The 18039-nt window shown below is 40.0% G+C and overlaps 1 protein-coding gene across 1 annotated transcript in view; it reads right to left on the reverse strand.

The window, feature by feature from the left end:
* The window catches only part of LOC126416999 (cilia- and flagella-associated protein 44-like), a 582681-nt gene that overhangs the window by 467651 nt on the left and 96991 nt on the right, over positions 1–18039 (reverse strand). The window contains exons 3-4 of the mRNA XM_050084886.1: positions 15995–16134; positions 10291–10454 (exon numbers count right to left, since the gene is read on the reverse strand). Coding sequence (XP_049940843.1) covers positions 10291–10454; positions 15995–16134 — 304 coding nt within the window. The remainder of the gene's footprint in view (positions 1–10290; positions 10455–15994; positions 16135–18039) is intronic.

Consider the following 18039-nt stretch of genomic DNA (forward strand, 5'->3'; position numbering starts at 1 on the left):
CCAGCACCCCTTGGCAGTGTCTGCATACTGACATTGCAGGTCCCTATTGGAATGCCCAATGGCTTATTGTGGTACACACCTTCAGTAAATTTCCATTTGTCGTCCCCATGTGATCCACAAATAGCTAGTACTATCAAGAGTCTAACGTTGATTTTTTGTATCAAACATCTGCAGAAGCACTGGTTTTGGACAATGGACTCCAGTTCACATTGCCAGAATTTCAGCAGTTTTGTGGTGCCAACACCATCAAGCATGTGATAGAAGCATCCTTCCATCCTCAATCTAAAGTTGAAGCAAAATGCTTTGTCGGAACTTCCCAGTGACACATGAACAAGTCAGGTGCTTCCCATATGCAGTACCAAGCTTTAGAGTCCTCTCATGAAACTGTTCCCACATACGCAACAGCAAATCACCAGTGAAACTTTTGCATTGGCACCATCAGGCACTGCTTCAGATGCCACACCCTCTTCAGTGGCTGGTCCATCCTCCACGGTGGTCTAAGTGTAATGTAAATGGTGATGTCTTTTTCAGAGTTTTTGGCAGACACTGACACTGGGGATGAAACATTATCACAAAAGTCTTAGACCATTCTTTGTGTGTTTTACAGGATCCCACAGGACTGCAGAAGAGCTACCCGAATCAGCTCCACTTTTGTAGGTTGCGTGATTCTGCCAGAGGATTTTCATTTACACATTTGGTGCCACAGCCTCAACCATCTTCACCTGCCTCAGGTCCTACATTGCAGGACAGGGAGCCAATGGATATCAATGCAGCACTGTTGCTTTCTCCGCAATTCCAGCAGCCCCAGCCACAAGCAGTGGGACCCCGTCACCCAGTGGCGTATCAATGGGAAACTGTGGACCCTTCAGTCACTGTTGCACCTCCACCAATGGAAGATTGGGTATGGGTGGCTGATGTTTCTTGCCACTGAAAGGCGAATATCAGGGTGTATGCATTGATTTAAGTTTTGGCTCTTCCCTCTCCAATGGCACCTGTTCCTGAACTTCCCTCCCCACAATTTTTTTCTGGAAGTACCAGTACACAATGACAGTGAGGAGTTGTGCACAGGAGAAATATGATACACTATTGATACCATGGCAGCAAGTCCATGTCCACAAGTTAGCAGTAACTCATGTGATTGCTCCATCCACAGTCAGCTCCAAGACACAACCTATGCAACATGCATGACTAATGCCACAATGGAGCCGACTTAAGAAGATGCAGCACCAAAGTCAGCCAATTCTGTTTGTAGCATTCTATCAGTATATCCAAAGCCTTATTAGTTATCCTCTGTTGTCATTGTCAATGACAAACCTGCCTGTCTCATGGAACAGTTGGACTATAATTGGACATGCTGGACCCAAGTTAAGTAAATCAGAGTTACCTACATATTACGTGTACTTCCCATTATTTTTGCACACTGTCTCAGCACCCTCGACATGCACCTCTCAACACCCTCAGCATACACCTCTCCAGCACCCTCAGCATGCACACCTGATTCTGTCCATATGCATTGCTTGTATTAGTATTATTAGTAATTCATATCTGTATTCTATGTAGTGTTAACACATTTTGTCAAAGATAAAAACTCCTTGGACATATCTGCACAATATGTCTCCAATGATTCATATGGCACACAATGCAGGTTCTGCATAACTTTGTGAAGTATCCTGTAGTTGCTTCTTGTGATGTAGTGGGGGAGATAGAGTGGGAAATCACATGCTCAGTATTCAGTTTATGGGCCTAGAAAGAATGAGGTGCACAAACACAATCCGGCGACTCACCCTCCCTCACGCTTCTATGCCACACACCTCCCCCCTCCAACATGTTCTTCTTCTTCTTCAACACTACAGTCCTTGGTGGGCTTTGCTCTTCTCAACAATCTTCCTCCATATCTCTCTGTTCTCAACTTTTCTTTTTCCATCCACGGATCTCCATCTAGGCAAGGTCAGCCAGCACATTCTCTATCCATCTAGCTCTTGGTCTGCCCTTCCTTCTAATGGAATACAGTCTGGCATTTATTATTCGTTTGGGCATCCTGTCTTCCATCATCCTCTCCACATGTTCTAACCAATGTATTCTTAGAGATTTGATAAATTTCACTGTACCTTTCCCTTGTATAAGCTCCTGTATTTAATGGTTGCATCTCACTCTCCAACTTTCTGCCTCTCTCGGAGGCCCGTTATTGTCTGCTTCTGTCACTGTCCATGTTTCTGAGCCATATGTGGTAACAGGTCGCACAAGGTAATAGTATACTCTCAATTTAGTTGTTTTCGTAATTAGAGAGTTCTTGGGTATCTTTAGGTTCGCATAATAGGCTTTGATTCCTGCTTTAATACATTTTCTCATACTATTATCATTAGTTAGGAGGACACCTAAATAATGGAAGCATCTAACAGCTTTGAAGCATTTATCAGAGATCTTCAGGTCCTGTGGTGTTCTTCTAGCTTCAGATTTGGACATAAGTATATATTTTGTCTTGCTTTCATTTACAGTAAATCCAATTCTTGTTCCTTCTGCTTCCATTTGTCCATATATTTCTGTAAGCGAAGTTACATCCCTTGCCATGATGGCAATATCATCTGCATATGCGCATATCTGGCTGGACTTCATCATTATTGTTCCTCTTTTATCTACTTTTTGTGTGATACTATGCAGTGCTAAGTTAAACAGGACTGCAAAGAGGCCATCACCTCGTTTCACTCCATCCTCAAACTGCCTGGTCACTTTTACTTTTCTTTTGTATCCTTCATTGTTAGCTCGATTAACCTTCTCAGTTTATCACAGATGCCCAATTCTTTCAGCCCTTTATACAATGCTGGTCTATTAATACTATTGAAAGCTTGTTTAAAGTCAAGTGGAGATCTATATCATATTCACAAAATTTTTCCATTATTTGTCTAACAGCAAACAACTGGTCAGATGTACCTCTGTTTGCTCGGAATCCACACTGGTATTCTCTGAGTATCTTTTTGGCACACTTGTTTATTTTTCATTCAGCACTCCAGAGAAAATCTTATATACTGTATTCACTGGGTTAGGCCTCTACAGTTTTCACAATTGACCTTTTCTCCTTTCTTATATACTGGGCATATTATTCCAGTATTCCACTCCTCTGGTGTGCTTTCATTTACCCATACGTTCTTTATTAGTTTAAATATTTCACATCTTAGAGTTTTCCACCCTGATTTTATTATTTCTGTCACATCCCAACTTCACCAGGTGAATGGTTATTTTTTTAGTTTATTTATCACTGTTTCCACTTCCAGCACTGTTGGATTTTGTACGTCATCCCTTTCAATTTCTCTTGCCTCTGTGTTCTCTTCCTGTTCCTGGGTACCTCTTCGGGCCTGATCTGAGTTTTCGTTGAGCATATCTTCAAAGTATTCTGCCCGCCTCTGCAATATTTCTTGTTCATCTCTTATTATCCCACTGTTTCTGTTTTTGCATGCATTTTGTTTGGGTTGAAAATTTTTTCTCATCTTTGCCATGGCATGATAGAATTTCTTCGATTCACTGTGTTCCTTTATTTCTTCTATCTCTTTAAACTTTGATTTCAGCCATTCTTTTTTCTTTTCCTTGCATATTCTTTGGGTATTGGATCTTAATTCTTTGTACACTTCTATGTTTCTTTTTGTTTCTCTCTGTATCATTCTCAGTCTTGCTGCATTTTTACATTCTATTACTAGCCTGCATTCATCATCAATCCGCACATTTCATGCATTTCTTCTCATTCCAATTATGTCTTATGCATACTCTTTCAGTGCTTTCTGGATCTTAGTCCATCTCTTTTGGATTCCCATTGTTTCCTCGCTGGGAGTCAGTGCATCTCTAACTTTTGCTTGGAACACTTTCACAACTTCTGGATCATTCAGTTTTCTGTGTCCCAGTATGTATTTTTCTCCATTCCAGGTTTAGGTGTTACAGATAAGTTTCTCTCTCACCACAGCTTTTACAGCATAGTGGTCTTAGTCACAGTTAGGGCCCCTGCAGCTCCTCACATCGATAACTGACGTGGCATGTCGTGCCTTTACAAACACATGGTCTATTTAATTGACTACTCCACTTACACTTGATTTCCATGTTCCGAGATGTATTCTTTTATGTGGGAAACATGTGCTCCTGACGATCATATTACTTCTAGCAGTAAACTGACATACCATTTCTCCATTCTCATTACTTTCCTCATGCAATGTGTATCTCCCAGATACTCTTCCATATTCGGTTCACCCAACCTGTGCATTAAAATCTCCCATAAGTAAGGACAGATCATACATTTGTACTTTACTGCATGCCCTTTCTAGATCTTCATAAAACTTTTCCTTTGTTTCTTCTTCTGATTCCTCTGTTGGTGCGTACACTATTGTTATTGTTATATTTCTGTATTTCCCTTTCACTCTCAGCCTGCTAAGTCTTTCATTTATGGGTTCAAATTCCAAAACACTTTTACCAACTTCCTTTGTTATTATGAATCCAGTTCCGACTTGTCCTGTTCTTCCATCTGATCCACCATACAGCAGAGAATACTGGGGCATATCTATCTGTCCTTGTCCTTGCCATCTTATTTCTTGCAGCACTACAATGTTGTACTTGAACTTCATGATCTCATCAGCTATTTCTTTCATTTTCCCTGGTTTCAACATCATTCGTACATTCCATGTTAATATGGCCAAATTTTTTGTCCTTTTTCTTTGCCATGGTCATGTTTCTTTGTATCTCATTCATCATCCGAAGCTCTTTTTGAGGTTCCACAATATGTCATTTTTACAGTGTGGGGTTATCGGTCCCATGCCCAACCCCCATCTTGGAGGACCTGGATTTCTTTAGGGTTTACTCCACTATGGAGGTCAGCTTCCCTATGCCTACACAGCACCCCCTGCCCTATGTTGCAAGACACACTTTGTCTGGCTCCTCAGTCACGACCAGTTCAGCTTGGGTGACCCTGCCAGTAGCTATGCTACTGCCAGAATAGCCCTCAACTTCACGCAAACCCTTCTGCCCGGCACTGAAGGTGCCAACAATAAGGCAGTGTCCCCTGGGAGGGCCCTCCAACATATTACACTCCCGGAATACTATTTATCCCTTAATACAGTTCTACAGCACTTAGATGTGGTACACACATTTAATATTTGTTTTAACCCTTTTCATTTAAGGATAACCAACAATATTTTTAATAATCTGAGATTTTTCCATCCCCTGCAATGTGGAAACTGTCAGGTCTAGAGAAAAAAATGAATAGGGCCTTTTCTGTAGAAAATTTAATGTAGTTTGATTTTGTATGGGGGAAACATTATCAGTAAAAGCCATGGTTTCAAGTTATTTAAGAAAAGCGTAAAAGAGTTACCTTCAAACCCTCCCCACTCCCTACTCACCCTGCAGTAAGAATTGTTAGTGTATTGCCAACTTGGCATGTCATACATTGGTCACACAACTAGGACAGTGGACAGCAGATGAAAAGAACTTCCAGATCACACCTGGGACACTGTTATAAGAGAGTCTATAGAGATAAAGGCCACAGAAAACCTCATGAAGCATGACACTGGGTATGAACTCAGTAGATCATGCACTGGACTTGCTGAAAACACAATGAGACAGCAGCAGTACTCTACAATAAAAGAAGAACTGAGAGTGTGGACATGGGGAACAAACCCCAGACTGAGCACTAGACATACCAGACCAAAGATGGAATGTCACTGGATGCGTCCAGCAGGAGTGAAGTGCAGAGAGAACACCTGTAACCCCTCCAGACCAAAAACAGAGCACCAATGCAAGGACACACCTGGACCAAAGATAAAAAAATGCCAGCACTCAGTTCGCTGCCCCGGACCAAAGAGGGAACATGAAAGGATGCTTCTGAACTGCAGATAGAACACATGGAACTGGCCATGGAGGAGGAAGGCTGTAGGACAACTCAAAGCTAATTTGACAGAAATTCTATACCAAAAGTTTCCACTTTCCAGATGGTAGCATGTTTAACATTTAATTTACTGCTTTATTTACGTTCAAGAAGTCACACATGGCACAATATAAAAGTATATGTCAAGGAGAATAGATTTTAATCTGCATTAAAACACATTTCTAGTGTAAAAAATTTTATTTTTATAGGAAGATCGTAAATCATGGTTTTGTAATTCACACTTTCTGACGAATTATAACAGGCATCATATCACTGAAATGCAATAGTTGTGTTAACATTTGGGATATTTAGGAAACTGCTACATTGCAGCCCTACAGCATTATATATATCCTTGTAAGTCTTTAATGTTGTTACAGCATATACACACACACACACACACACACACACACACACACACACACACACACACACACACACACAAAACAAGACAAAAAAAAAACACGATACTTTGTAGATTTTGTCTGGAAGTTTATTCTGTAATCTATGTGGATGTACATGTTCTTATTTGCCTTGATCTATGTAAAATGCTACCTAATATGGCTTGTCTGACGTTCACTGAGTACCTTCTGTTGACAATGCACACAACCATAAAGAAAATAGTTACTCTTTCATTCTCTTCTGAAGTTGGACCTAAGAAAGATGACTGTCATTGCTAGGATAGTGTGCTGCATATTGGCACTGAAGAAATTACATCTGATATGTATCATTTTAAGAAACTGAAAGTCTGTGATGATGCAATAATTAACCGGTACACACATATCTCATACTTTTTTTTAGAAAGTTATAACTGAATTCATGGTACAAAGATCCAGCCTTCACTATACTGATGTTTGCCTATTAGCTTTCATCTCAGAATCTTCAACCAGCATTTTTTGAATACTGTTTCTAACATCTCTCCAGAGCGAGTGGCTGATATTCTCAAAGATTCATCCTGCACTGCTGGTGGTGGACTTGAGTCAAGACCATGGCTGGTAGTTACATATGTAATGGTTATGTTAATGTCTGTAGTGAGTGTTTCTCTTGTAATAGTTGCTGTAATTCCTCCATTGTTACTTGCAGCACAGGAATCGAGAATCACATGTTTGGCCTCAGACAATGTGTGCATCAAAACAGCCAATTTCTCCACTTGTGGCAATCTGCAATATCATTTATGTTCGATGACCCTAGTACTGGTGAATCAACTAGGCATCCCAACACTGATGTTTCCCATGTACACAGTATGCAGTGTGCTTCCTACATTGTGAGTGGCTCCTTTAAGACCTTCATCAACCTAAGACACTCTAATTTTCTTGGTTATGTTCTGTATACACTTTACACTGTTATTTCTGCAGTATATGGTCAGAATTAAGAATGGCCGTATTTGACATTTCTTTTTCTTCTTCTTCTTTTGATACAATACTTTGCTGGGTGTAAGGTTTTATGACACTTGGTGGAGCACCACTGTTCCTCAGAATCCATTTATCAGTCAATCAATCAGCCATTTCTAACATTCCACATTCTTCCATAACACCATATTTATAAAGCTTTGTAATGACACATTCCGACACAGAGAGATACAATACTTTACTTTAAAGTCTGTGCCAAACATTAAATTGAGAGGAATGTAGACTATAATCTCTGTAATGTTCATATTGGATTCTCTTTTGTTTCATACTCCAAGAAGGAGTTAATACACTTTTGATTGTTACCTTGTAGGGGATGGACGTAAATTTTGGTGTGTGCTGAAAGGCAGCCATCTTGTTAGTATTTATGGTTTGTGTGACGAGCAGAGCAAGTCTTAGTGTCTTGTGAATAAAAAATAGTGAAAAGTATCTAAGTTTTACGAGAATTATTTAAAGCGACGTAGCATTGTATTCCTTTGTTTTCACCATCTTTCTAAAAGAAACTGATGCTGAATTAGGAAGATATACACGGTCAACAAAGAGAAGAACATCTAGGAGACTAATGAATTAATATTGTGGCAGAAGGACTAATTCTGCAACTAAGGTGAGGACTCTGGATAAATCAACAATGACGTAGAATTCAAAAATATTATTAATTGGAATTATAAATTATATTACAGGATAATTTCACACAGCACTGAATTTGGCTGCATTCAAGCCGGTCAATACAGTCCATAAAAAAGCCTTTCAAAAATTCTAACGTTAAAGTTCCATATCCATAATTTTTTCTCTTTCCAAAAAAATCAATAAATTTAATTTTATTATTTATTTCACCCCAGCTTCTACTCCTTTCCTGTGTCACTATTTATCATTCCCTTCTTGTGTGCACTATTTATCTGTGATGCTTCATTTCCATTAAAGCAAATAAAATTATTGATTTGTGTCCATAATGTGGTTTGGAACTGGTTACATTCATCCATCATTCATCTTCTACAGACACCACCGTGAAGAAAAACTTTTATATATTTGGAACAAATCAAAACATAGGTAAAAAGAAGCTAATTCTGCAAGAAGCTAATTCTAAACATTGAATCAAATAAGTATTACATTGTAAAATATTATGTAATAACTGTTAAATGACTGATCAGAGGCACAACGTGGATAGACATTATGATCACCTCATCATACACCATCATATCCATAATGTGGTAGTTGTCAAATAGTTAAGTTCATTCACTGCAGACATCATGTTACAAGATTACTCCTTTCCTCTTCCTATGTTTAGTATCTTCCTTATTACAATGTGATAGTGCACATTTCAGCTCAAAATATTGACCAAGATTTCAAAGACATGATACCCATTTTAACTCATAATTATAATGACAATACAACATCATTGTCTTTAACAATGATGACTGTATAGTCGTGTAAAATAAGTACATAAGAAAAACTGAAGTAAAACATAAAAATCTTGCATACTAAGAAATGAGGAACAGCTGCCAACTATAAAAACACTTGATAAGCTCTTTTCTGTTTGAATATGTTTCCATTACCAATTACAAGGATAATACAAGGTTTACTTTTGAATTGTAGATTTTCAAAGTAAATTTAACTGAATTATCTGAAACTGTTAGCACTCTTAGTCTTCACCATTCTACTACACGCTTCTTGTCCCATTTTATTGGTCTAGCTTTTACAGTATATGTTTTACTGAATTAAATAAAGTATACACCATTAGCTGACAAAAGTCATGGGATGTGTCATAATATCATGTTGGACCTCCTTTTCCCTGGTATAGTGTGGCAACTCGATGTGACACTGACTCAACAATTTGTTGGAGGTACCCTGCAGAAACATTGAGCCAAACTGCCTCCATAGACATCCATAACTACAAAACTGTTACCAGTGCAGGATTTTGTGCATGAACTGGTGTCTCAATTATGTCCCAAGAAGTTTGATGGGATCCATTGTGTGTAATCTGGGTGGTCAATTCATTCACTCAAATTGTCTAGAATGTTCTTCAAACCAATCGCGAACAGTTGAGGCCTAGTGACATGGTGCATTGTCATCCATAAAAATTCCATCATTGTTTGGGAACATGAAGCCCATGAATGGCTGTAAATTATCTCCAAGTAGCCAAACATAACCATTTCCAAGCATTGATCAGTTCACTTGGACCAGAGGACTCAGTACATTCCATGCAAAATCAGCTCACGCAATGCCTGATGAACAACTTGGGTCCCTGGCTTCATCGGGTCTGTGCCACACTCGAACCCTACTATCAGCTGAAATTGGGACTCAGCTGACCAGGTTACGATTTTCTGGTGGTCTAAGATCCAACCAATATGGTCACAAGCCCTGGAGAGGCACTGCAGGTGATTCGTGCTGTTAACATTGCCACTTGCGTCATTCATCTGCTGCCATAGTTCATTAATGGCATATTTCTCAGCTCTGTAATAACAGATACATTCGTCGTACATCCCACATTGATTCATGTGGTTATGTCATGCAGTGTTGCTTGTCTGTTAACACTGACAGCTCTACACAAACACAGCTGCTCTTGGTCAATAAGTGATGGCTTTCAGCCGCTGCATTGTCCGTGGTGAGAGGTAATGGCTGAAGTTTGGTATTCTCGGCACACTCTTGCCACTGTGGATCTTGGCTACTGAATACCCTAATGGTTTCTGAAACGGAATGTCCCAGGCGTCCACCACCAACTACAGTTCCATGTTCAAAGTCTGGTAATTCCCACCGTGCAGCCATCATCATGTCAGACACCTTCTCACACAAATCACCTGATTACAAATGATAGTTCTGCCAATGCACTGCCCTTTTATACCTTTGGTATGTGATACTACCACTATCTGTATATGTGCATATCGCTCTCCCATGACTTTTGTCATTTTACTGTATTGCTACATGTAGACATCTTGAGTTATAACTCTGTAAGATAGACATAAAATGATAAAAAATTAAGTGTTAACTAGTGACCTCCTGTTGTGAGACGTCCAGTCAGATATTGAGAAAACATAACATTTACAACATCTTGTACATAAGCTCTCTGTTGCCTTAAAATTCTTGACTTCCTCCAGTTCCAAACCGTTAAGAAATAGTCAGGTTCACCACCTTGCGAACAAAGATATTCACCATCTGGACTGAAAAAAAGGAGTTGTTTCAATGTATCATTAAACAGTATTTCAGAAGATGACAAAGAAAGAAGAGGCAACCCAAAGGCTTAAAATGTAATAATGATATTGCCAAGTAATTGGCAATTACAATGTACAATATTCTCAAAACTTTTAGATTACTTATGTAAACTGTAAAACAATTGATCAAAAATCATCACCTGCAAACGAAAAAATCATCACCTGCAAACGAACAAACTACAGCAGTGCAGTACTTGGCTGACTCATTTTCAATTAACTTTTGGGCATATACTTGATGGAGTGTTGCAATAATTATACTGATACAATGTTTTCTACAGCCAGACTTACAATAGACACTTCCTCCATCCATCACTTCCTCTTCCCTCTCTCTCTTGTTCACCTCCTCCCTCCTCTCTATCCATATCCTGCTTCCCCTCTCTACGTTCACTTCTTCTGCCCTCCCTGTCCACCGACTCTTCCCCCTGACTTCCCCCTGCAGTCTGACTTTGCCCCTTGTTAATTGGTGTTGCAAAGGAATCATTGATTGGAAATCGAAATCACTTAAAATGAATGGATGATTCAGTTGGGATCTTTGGTATGTGAGGCATGAGAGAGACCTCTCCAGCTGATGGGTCTGTGGATATAGTAGCTCCAATGACAGCATTTTGCACAGTTCTAATCTGCGAATGGATAGGATTACAAAGTTTTGGACAATTCAGATTCCATAGTAATATTCTAATCATAAGCCAATAAGCCATAAATACAACTTTCCTGTCAAAACTGACTGTGAAGAATAAAATGAAACAGAACACTGCTGTGTATGCTAATTTTGTTCAAAACTGCATATGAAAAGAAATATGGAAGAAACAATTTGTCTACTGTAGTGGTTTAAATGCCCTGATATTGTAGTTAATATTTGCTGTGAGAAAGAAAACTTTACCACACTTTTTCACAGTACAGCATATTACAGTATTTTTTGTCTTACAAGTGGTTTTAACAAAAAATCTGTTCTCTGATGTTTAAAAAACCATCTGAATGTTTATTAGTCTACTGTACAAAAATTTGAAGTTTATTGGTTAGGAGCTTTTCGAGATTTTCGGTAACACTATTAAACGATGCCTTGCCTTTACAGAGGGTGTACATAAAGTCCGGGAACACTTTCAATTATTTATTGCACAAGAACTAAACATTGTACAGATATCATACATGTGTCATTTTGAAGAGAAACCCTGAAAGCCTTTTTTCATGTATGCTGCCACAGCATAGTTTGGTAATTTGCCGATAGTCAGCACTATTCACAAACATGGCGAGTTCAGATCAATTTCTGAGAATTTTTGGAGTTCTCTGTCTAAAAGGAACATCAATCAGCGTCACTTACCCCTCGTGTCCACAGTATTTCCACCGGCATCCTGGCTCCCACTGCCAAGTTACCTGGTTTTTAGTACTGCATTAAAGGTCACACAGTGTGTCAGTAGTCCACTACAAAACAGCATAGGCATGATATGATGTCTTGTTCTACCATTTCCTCTTTTGATGGATCTCATCAATGTTCATCAAATAAAGCAATGCATTCTACTGAAAGATTTAACTCACCTGGAAATGGAAAAACCTGTCAAATTATTACTGACCCTTCAAGTGAATGAGTCTGAGGATCCTTTTCATAAGGATACCAGTGAGTCCTCTTCTATTATAAATAGTTGCATTAGGTTCCCCTCCACTACAACCATTTTGTATAAGAGTAACTGCATATAGTGGTTACGACATACAGATGAGTCGTTCTTACTACAGAAGTCACTTATAAAAATGTTTTGAGGAAACTTTCATTCTTAGTTGTTACTTACAGTAATGCGGAAACATATTTGGATTAGATGCATTCAAACAGCTTGGTATTTCCAATTCAGAAATGTGTGTTTGGTGTCCACAAAGATTCCATCCCATGTCACAGAAGAATTAACTGCATCATGTTCTGTTCTGTTCACTCCCGGCTTAGGTTTGAGCTACAGATGTAGCAGTAAAAGTTTATTTAAGACCAGAGTCTGGGCTTCACTTCCTGTAGATGTGCCCTTCCCACACATCCTATGTTACATACAGTAATGCAGAAACATATTTGGATTAGATGCATTCAAACAGCTTCGTATTTCCATTTCAGAAATGTGTGTTTGGTGTCCACAAAGATTCCATCCCACATCACAGAAGAATTAACTGCATCATATTCTGTTCTGTTCACTCCTGGCTCAGGTTTGAGCTACAGATGTAGCAGTAAAAGTTTATTTAAGACCAGAGTCTGGGCTTCACTTCCTGTAGATGTGCCCTTCCCACCCATCCTATGAAACGCAGCCAAATAAGAATTGGACAGATTGGAGGACCTCGATAAGATTACCCCAGCATCCTAAAGCCAACAGGCTTCTACACTCACAATACCAAATAACCAGAAGGCTCTCTCCAATTACCCAGCTATCTTACTCTGATTCCATGGCCGGAAGACCTGTTTTCCAAGCTGAAAAACAGTAACTATTAAACTAAGGTTGATTTGTCAGAAGCATACTTGCAGTTACCATACATCCAGAGTCTCATCACCTGTTAGTTAGTGTTTGCACTTCCTCCGGCTCTGGTCTCTACTAATATTACCAGCCACCCTTCGGTATTTCCAGTGCCCCAGCAGTATTCTAGCATTTTTTTTGGATCAACTGATACAAGACATTTCTTCTTGCTGCAATTATTTGGATGACATTATATTGACAGTGTATCCACCAGTGTGCACCTTTGAAACCTGCAGTCATTACTTCCCCAATTAACCAATGCCGGCCACAAAACATAACTTCCAAGAGTGCAAATTTTTTCAATACTCCATTGAATACCTTGGATTAATAATCAGCAAGTAGTGCATATTCCCACTAAGCAGCACATTCATGCCATAGAGAATATGCTAAGGCCCCAGAATCTCAAGGAGCTGCAATCCTTTATGGGAAAAATAGCTAGCTGCTAAGGCCATTTAATTTCCCATGTCACAGAAATATCCTGCCCACTCATTGCACTGCAGAAACAAGGGGTTACATTCAAGTGGTCTCCAGAGCTTTTGTCAAGTTTAAATGATCCCTCCAATCACAGCCATTCCTCATCTCGTTTTCACCAGGGCAGCCTCTTCGTCTTGCCACAGATCCCTCGCAACGCAACATGGTGTGGGTACAGTGCCATCCCAAAGGCAGCTGACGGCTATGAACAACCTAAGGTGTTTCCAAGACACTCGATGCTGCCCAAAGCAGCTACTCCCAGATTGAAAAAGAGCAGTTAGCTATCATTTATGCAGTTAAGAAATTTCATACTTATCTACACAGCTTCAAATTCCAGCTGCTGACAGACAACAAGCCATTAATTGTACTGTTTGGACTGAATTCTAGCCTTCCGGACAGGACAGCACAAAGGCTGTAATGGTCAGTGTTGTTCTTATCCGTACATACCTATGGCATATATGTTAGCCTAGAACCTGCCTCGCCAATACTGACACTTTGCCCAGTCTTCCAGCAAGCCCAGATCTTAACTTTGCCACACATGAAGTCATTATGTTTCAGTTAGATTCTTCATTGGCACTTAATGATTTTGCTCCCAATGCTGCACCGGTCATATCCCAGACAAGAGTGGACCCTACTCTGATTACAGTTACCAAATGGTTTAAATGAGGGTGGCATCAGTGTGTATCTACAATGGAACATAGTACGTTCAAAATGTTCTTCGCCTTACATAAGAATCTCTCCCTCCATGATGGTGTTCTCCTTCTACACACAGAAAACAAATGACCAAGGGTCTTTATGTCTTCGACTCTGTGCCCCACAGAACTTTTACTCCCACACAGGGGCTTATGCTGCATGAAATAAGTGGCATGCCATCACACATACTAGTTGGCCATCAACAAGGACATTGAGACCATAGTTCAGTTTTCCACTGCGTGTTCTCAGCAGCAAGCTGCACCAGCCCCCCTTTGAGCCCTTGGGAACACCTCCTCATTGAATTTTCTGGTCCTTGTGTCAGAGGTGGCTAGTTGTGGTGACTCACACTCTAAATTTCCATATATCGACCCCATGTGCCCCATGATAATGGAAAATTTGATGAAGGGCCTTTCACAAATCTTTACCACTGAGAGCCTCCTAAAGACCATTGTCTCCGACAATGGCTGCCAGTTTGCCTCCTCCCAGTTCTCCCATTTCTGTGAGAAACAAGAGATGTAACATCCTTAGGGCATCATTTCACATCAATCCAATGGGGAGACAGAATGGATGGTGTGGACCTCAAATGAGAACATAGGAGCCATGGAAAAATCCACCTCCATGGAAGACACCCTCACCTTATTCTTGGTGATCTATAGTGCCACTCCAACTCTGGGAAAAAGCCCAGCAATCTGCTCCATGAGGGGCAGACTTGGACCCTTCTTTCTCTACTCTTGCCACTGGATTCACATCTATCCCAGTCTCCATCCCATCATCCGTACCAGACCTGCACCTCGATGAGGATGCCATGCAATTTTCTCTGGAGGTGCCACCAGAACCAAATGTGCCCCAGATCATGGCTGGTGTGCCTATCTCGTCCACACAACCTGCAGCCCTGACCTCAACAGCCACAGATTCCTGTCCTCCATTGCCAATGCCAGATCCCCAGTAACCAGTTAGTCATACGGAATGAGCTCCAGCATCCTCAACTTACTCTGTTACAACACCAGCAGCCGCAGACCTGCCTTCCATGAGTGGCATGGACCATGCTATGTCTGCCCCCATTTGGCCTGAAGTCATCAAGATGCTGACTCTGCAGAATCCAGCCCCAGTAGCAGCGGCCCCCAGCCCAATCCCCAAGCATCCAGCACAAGTTAGGCCAATTCCATCAATATCACCAGTGCCATGGGAGGAGAGAGGATGTAACCAGATCTGACAGCTACATGAAGCTGTCACAGCAGTTGGAGATCAACCCTTACTTACAGGCCTCACCACCAATGGTGCTGCGATTTGCAAGCTGTCACCACGAGAGGCATTCTGAAAAGAAATCAAGCCCTCAGAGAATATGATGCATCACCTGATGGGATCTGTGACCTCCAGCTGGCCATAACCGTGTGCCCACAGCCCAGAGCATTCATTCTCTGAAGTGCTCGCTTATATGGAACTTTCATTTCATTTCATTTCACCTGCTGCAGTGAGTTGATTTGCTTTCAGCATGGACTATGAGTGGAGTCTGATTTTGGCTGTCTCACTTCTATTTGTGCAGCTCCAAACTTAAAAGTGTGTGTATTAACTCTGTGCATCTACCACGTCAGTGTATTTTGCCCAATAAATTGTGCTCATAATTGCTGACTTTAATACATCTCCCCTTAAGAAGAAACAATAAGTTCCTATACTGTCATTACCTGATTGTGTATGCACCTGTATTGGAAGCTATATCTTTTATATATTGTGGAATACTTCATCATGAATGAGTTGTTTACTTGGATAATGGTTCACAAACTATATAAATAACTGTCTCTCTGATGACAATAATAACAATAATACACAAAAAGTGGATGCACGTACCTGTAATTCAAGCATGTGTAGCTCCTATTTGTGCCACCTCTAAGTGCTGCAACTATATCCATTGTTGGCCACTCATATATTATGATGTCGGGGTTAATTCCTTTCTCACCAACAGCAAAATGTGGGTTACATGGGCTTTTCTGAAATAAATTACATTTTAGCAGAAATATAATAGGTAGAGTAATACACGGCATGTAAGTACATTCATATTTAACTGAATTAGAAACACTTAGGTAGCATAGAGCACCTTTATACATTAAAACAGTGATTCCTTGTTGCATTTATTACACGAGACATTGAAAGTGCTAAGAAGCCACCCTCGTTCAAGTCCACTAAACCACAACTCACAGGTAGTTGTCACTGCGTCTTCTATGGTACCAAATATATATATTATAGCAGTGATAATCCAAATATTTTGCTCAAGAGCCAATACTGACATTGTGCACTGGTACACTGGGTCACATATGTACTGATCTTATTACTAATTGGTATTATTAATTAGTAACCTACACAAATTAGTACATTATGAGCCCCCAACAGAACAGCCATAGTAATGCCATGATCAGTTGTTCGTCGGTCCTGAGTACTGATCGTTAAAAGTCAGCACCATTCAGAATACTGCATGTCAACTGTGCACCATTTCAGATTTCTGCCCCCCTCCTCCCTCAGTGAATGCAAAGCTGTGACACTGTGATTGCCTGACAAAGTGGTGCTGCTTTATCTGTGTGAGCGCACGATCAACTGATTAATAACAGTATTTATGCTTATATTTAAATGCACTGCTGAATATGAGACACCATCACAAAAGTTTGATAAATGATTTAAATTACAGTTTTCTCCTACTAACTGTGTTGTATTACAACAGCATTAATTAACTGAGTGTTCCTAGTTAAAAATAAATATCACAATTGAATACGCCTATCATCACGGTAATTTGAATTCCTGAATCCTTATCATTTCTGATCCAAATTTATACTGTAGTAGCTAATTGGTATAAGTAGTGCACATACTAAGTTCACAGCATTGGAAGACAAACAGTAAGACATTCCTCCTCTCATATCCCCTAACCCCACCGTGGCTACGCTACTTATCCCTCTGCCACTCTCTCTCCTCCCCTCTCCCCCTCCCCCTCCTTCCCCCAGAGGTAAGTGGCCAATTTTACTTAGCTCAAGGCTGAATTCGCCAAAGTTAATTCAAATGAGCCATATCTTAAAATATTATTGTCTCTGTAAATATTTTTGTTTATTACTTAACAGAAAAAATACAATCTTAATTCTTACTGTTAGATGCCATTTTTGAATTAGGCTGTTAGTCGCTAGATATATATTATTATAAAACAAGGGTGAGAACTGTGCAACATGAATAATTGATTTGGGCCACATGCAACCCACAAGCTGCAATTTGATGACCACTGCTTCATAAGAGTGAGACTAGGTGATGCATGGGAGGAGGTAACACAAAAGCACCTTTGTGCCCATGGAGTTCTCTATAAACCATTGAGGTACAATTTGGGAGCCAATGGATAAAATTAAAACCTTATGGTCAGTTGTGAAGGAAGTGTCTGGTCGGCAGCACAAGGTCGACAATATAAATTCAGTTCGCAGTAAAAATATTTATGTTACTCATAAATCAGATATATGTACAGTGTTTAACAATCATTTTCTGAGCATTGCTGGTGAATTAAATAAAAATTTAGTTTCTACAGGGAATCATATAACTCTCTCAGCACATGCCTTTCCGAGAGTGATGACCGAAATACTCCTCTGTGATACAGACAAGGGGTAGATTGAGTTAACAATAAAATCACTGAAGACTAAGGACTCACATGGGTATGATGGAGTGCCTAGTAGAATATTAAAGTACTGTGTGGCACATGTCAGCCCTGTATTTAGCCATATTTGTAATTTTTCCCTTTAGGAATGGTCAGTTTCCTGGATGATTAAAGTACTCAGTAGTAAAGCCGCTTTATAAAAAGGGAGAAAGGGATAATGTAGACAATTTTAGACCTATTTCTATGCCATCAGTGTTTGCTAATATTATTGAAA

Source organism: Schistocerca serialis, chromosome 8, assembly GCF_023864345.2.
Source record: "Schistocerca serialis cubense isolate TAMUIC-IGC-003099 chromosome 8, iqSchSeri2.2, whole genome shotgun sequence".
NCBI classification, from domain to species: Eukaryota; Metazoa; Arthropoda; class Insecta; order Orthoptera; family Acrididae; genus Schistocerca; species Schistocerca serialis.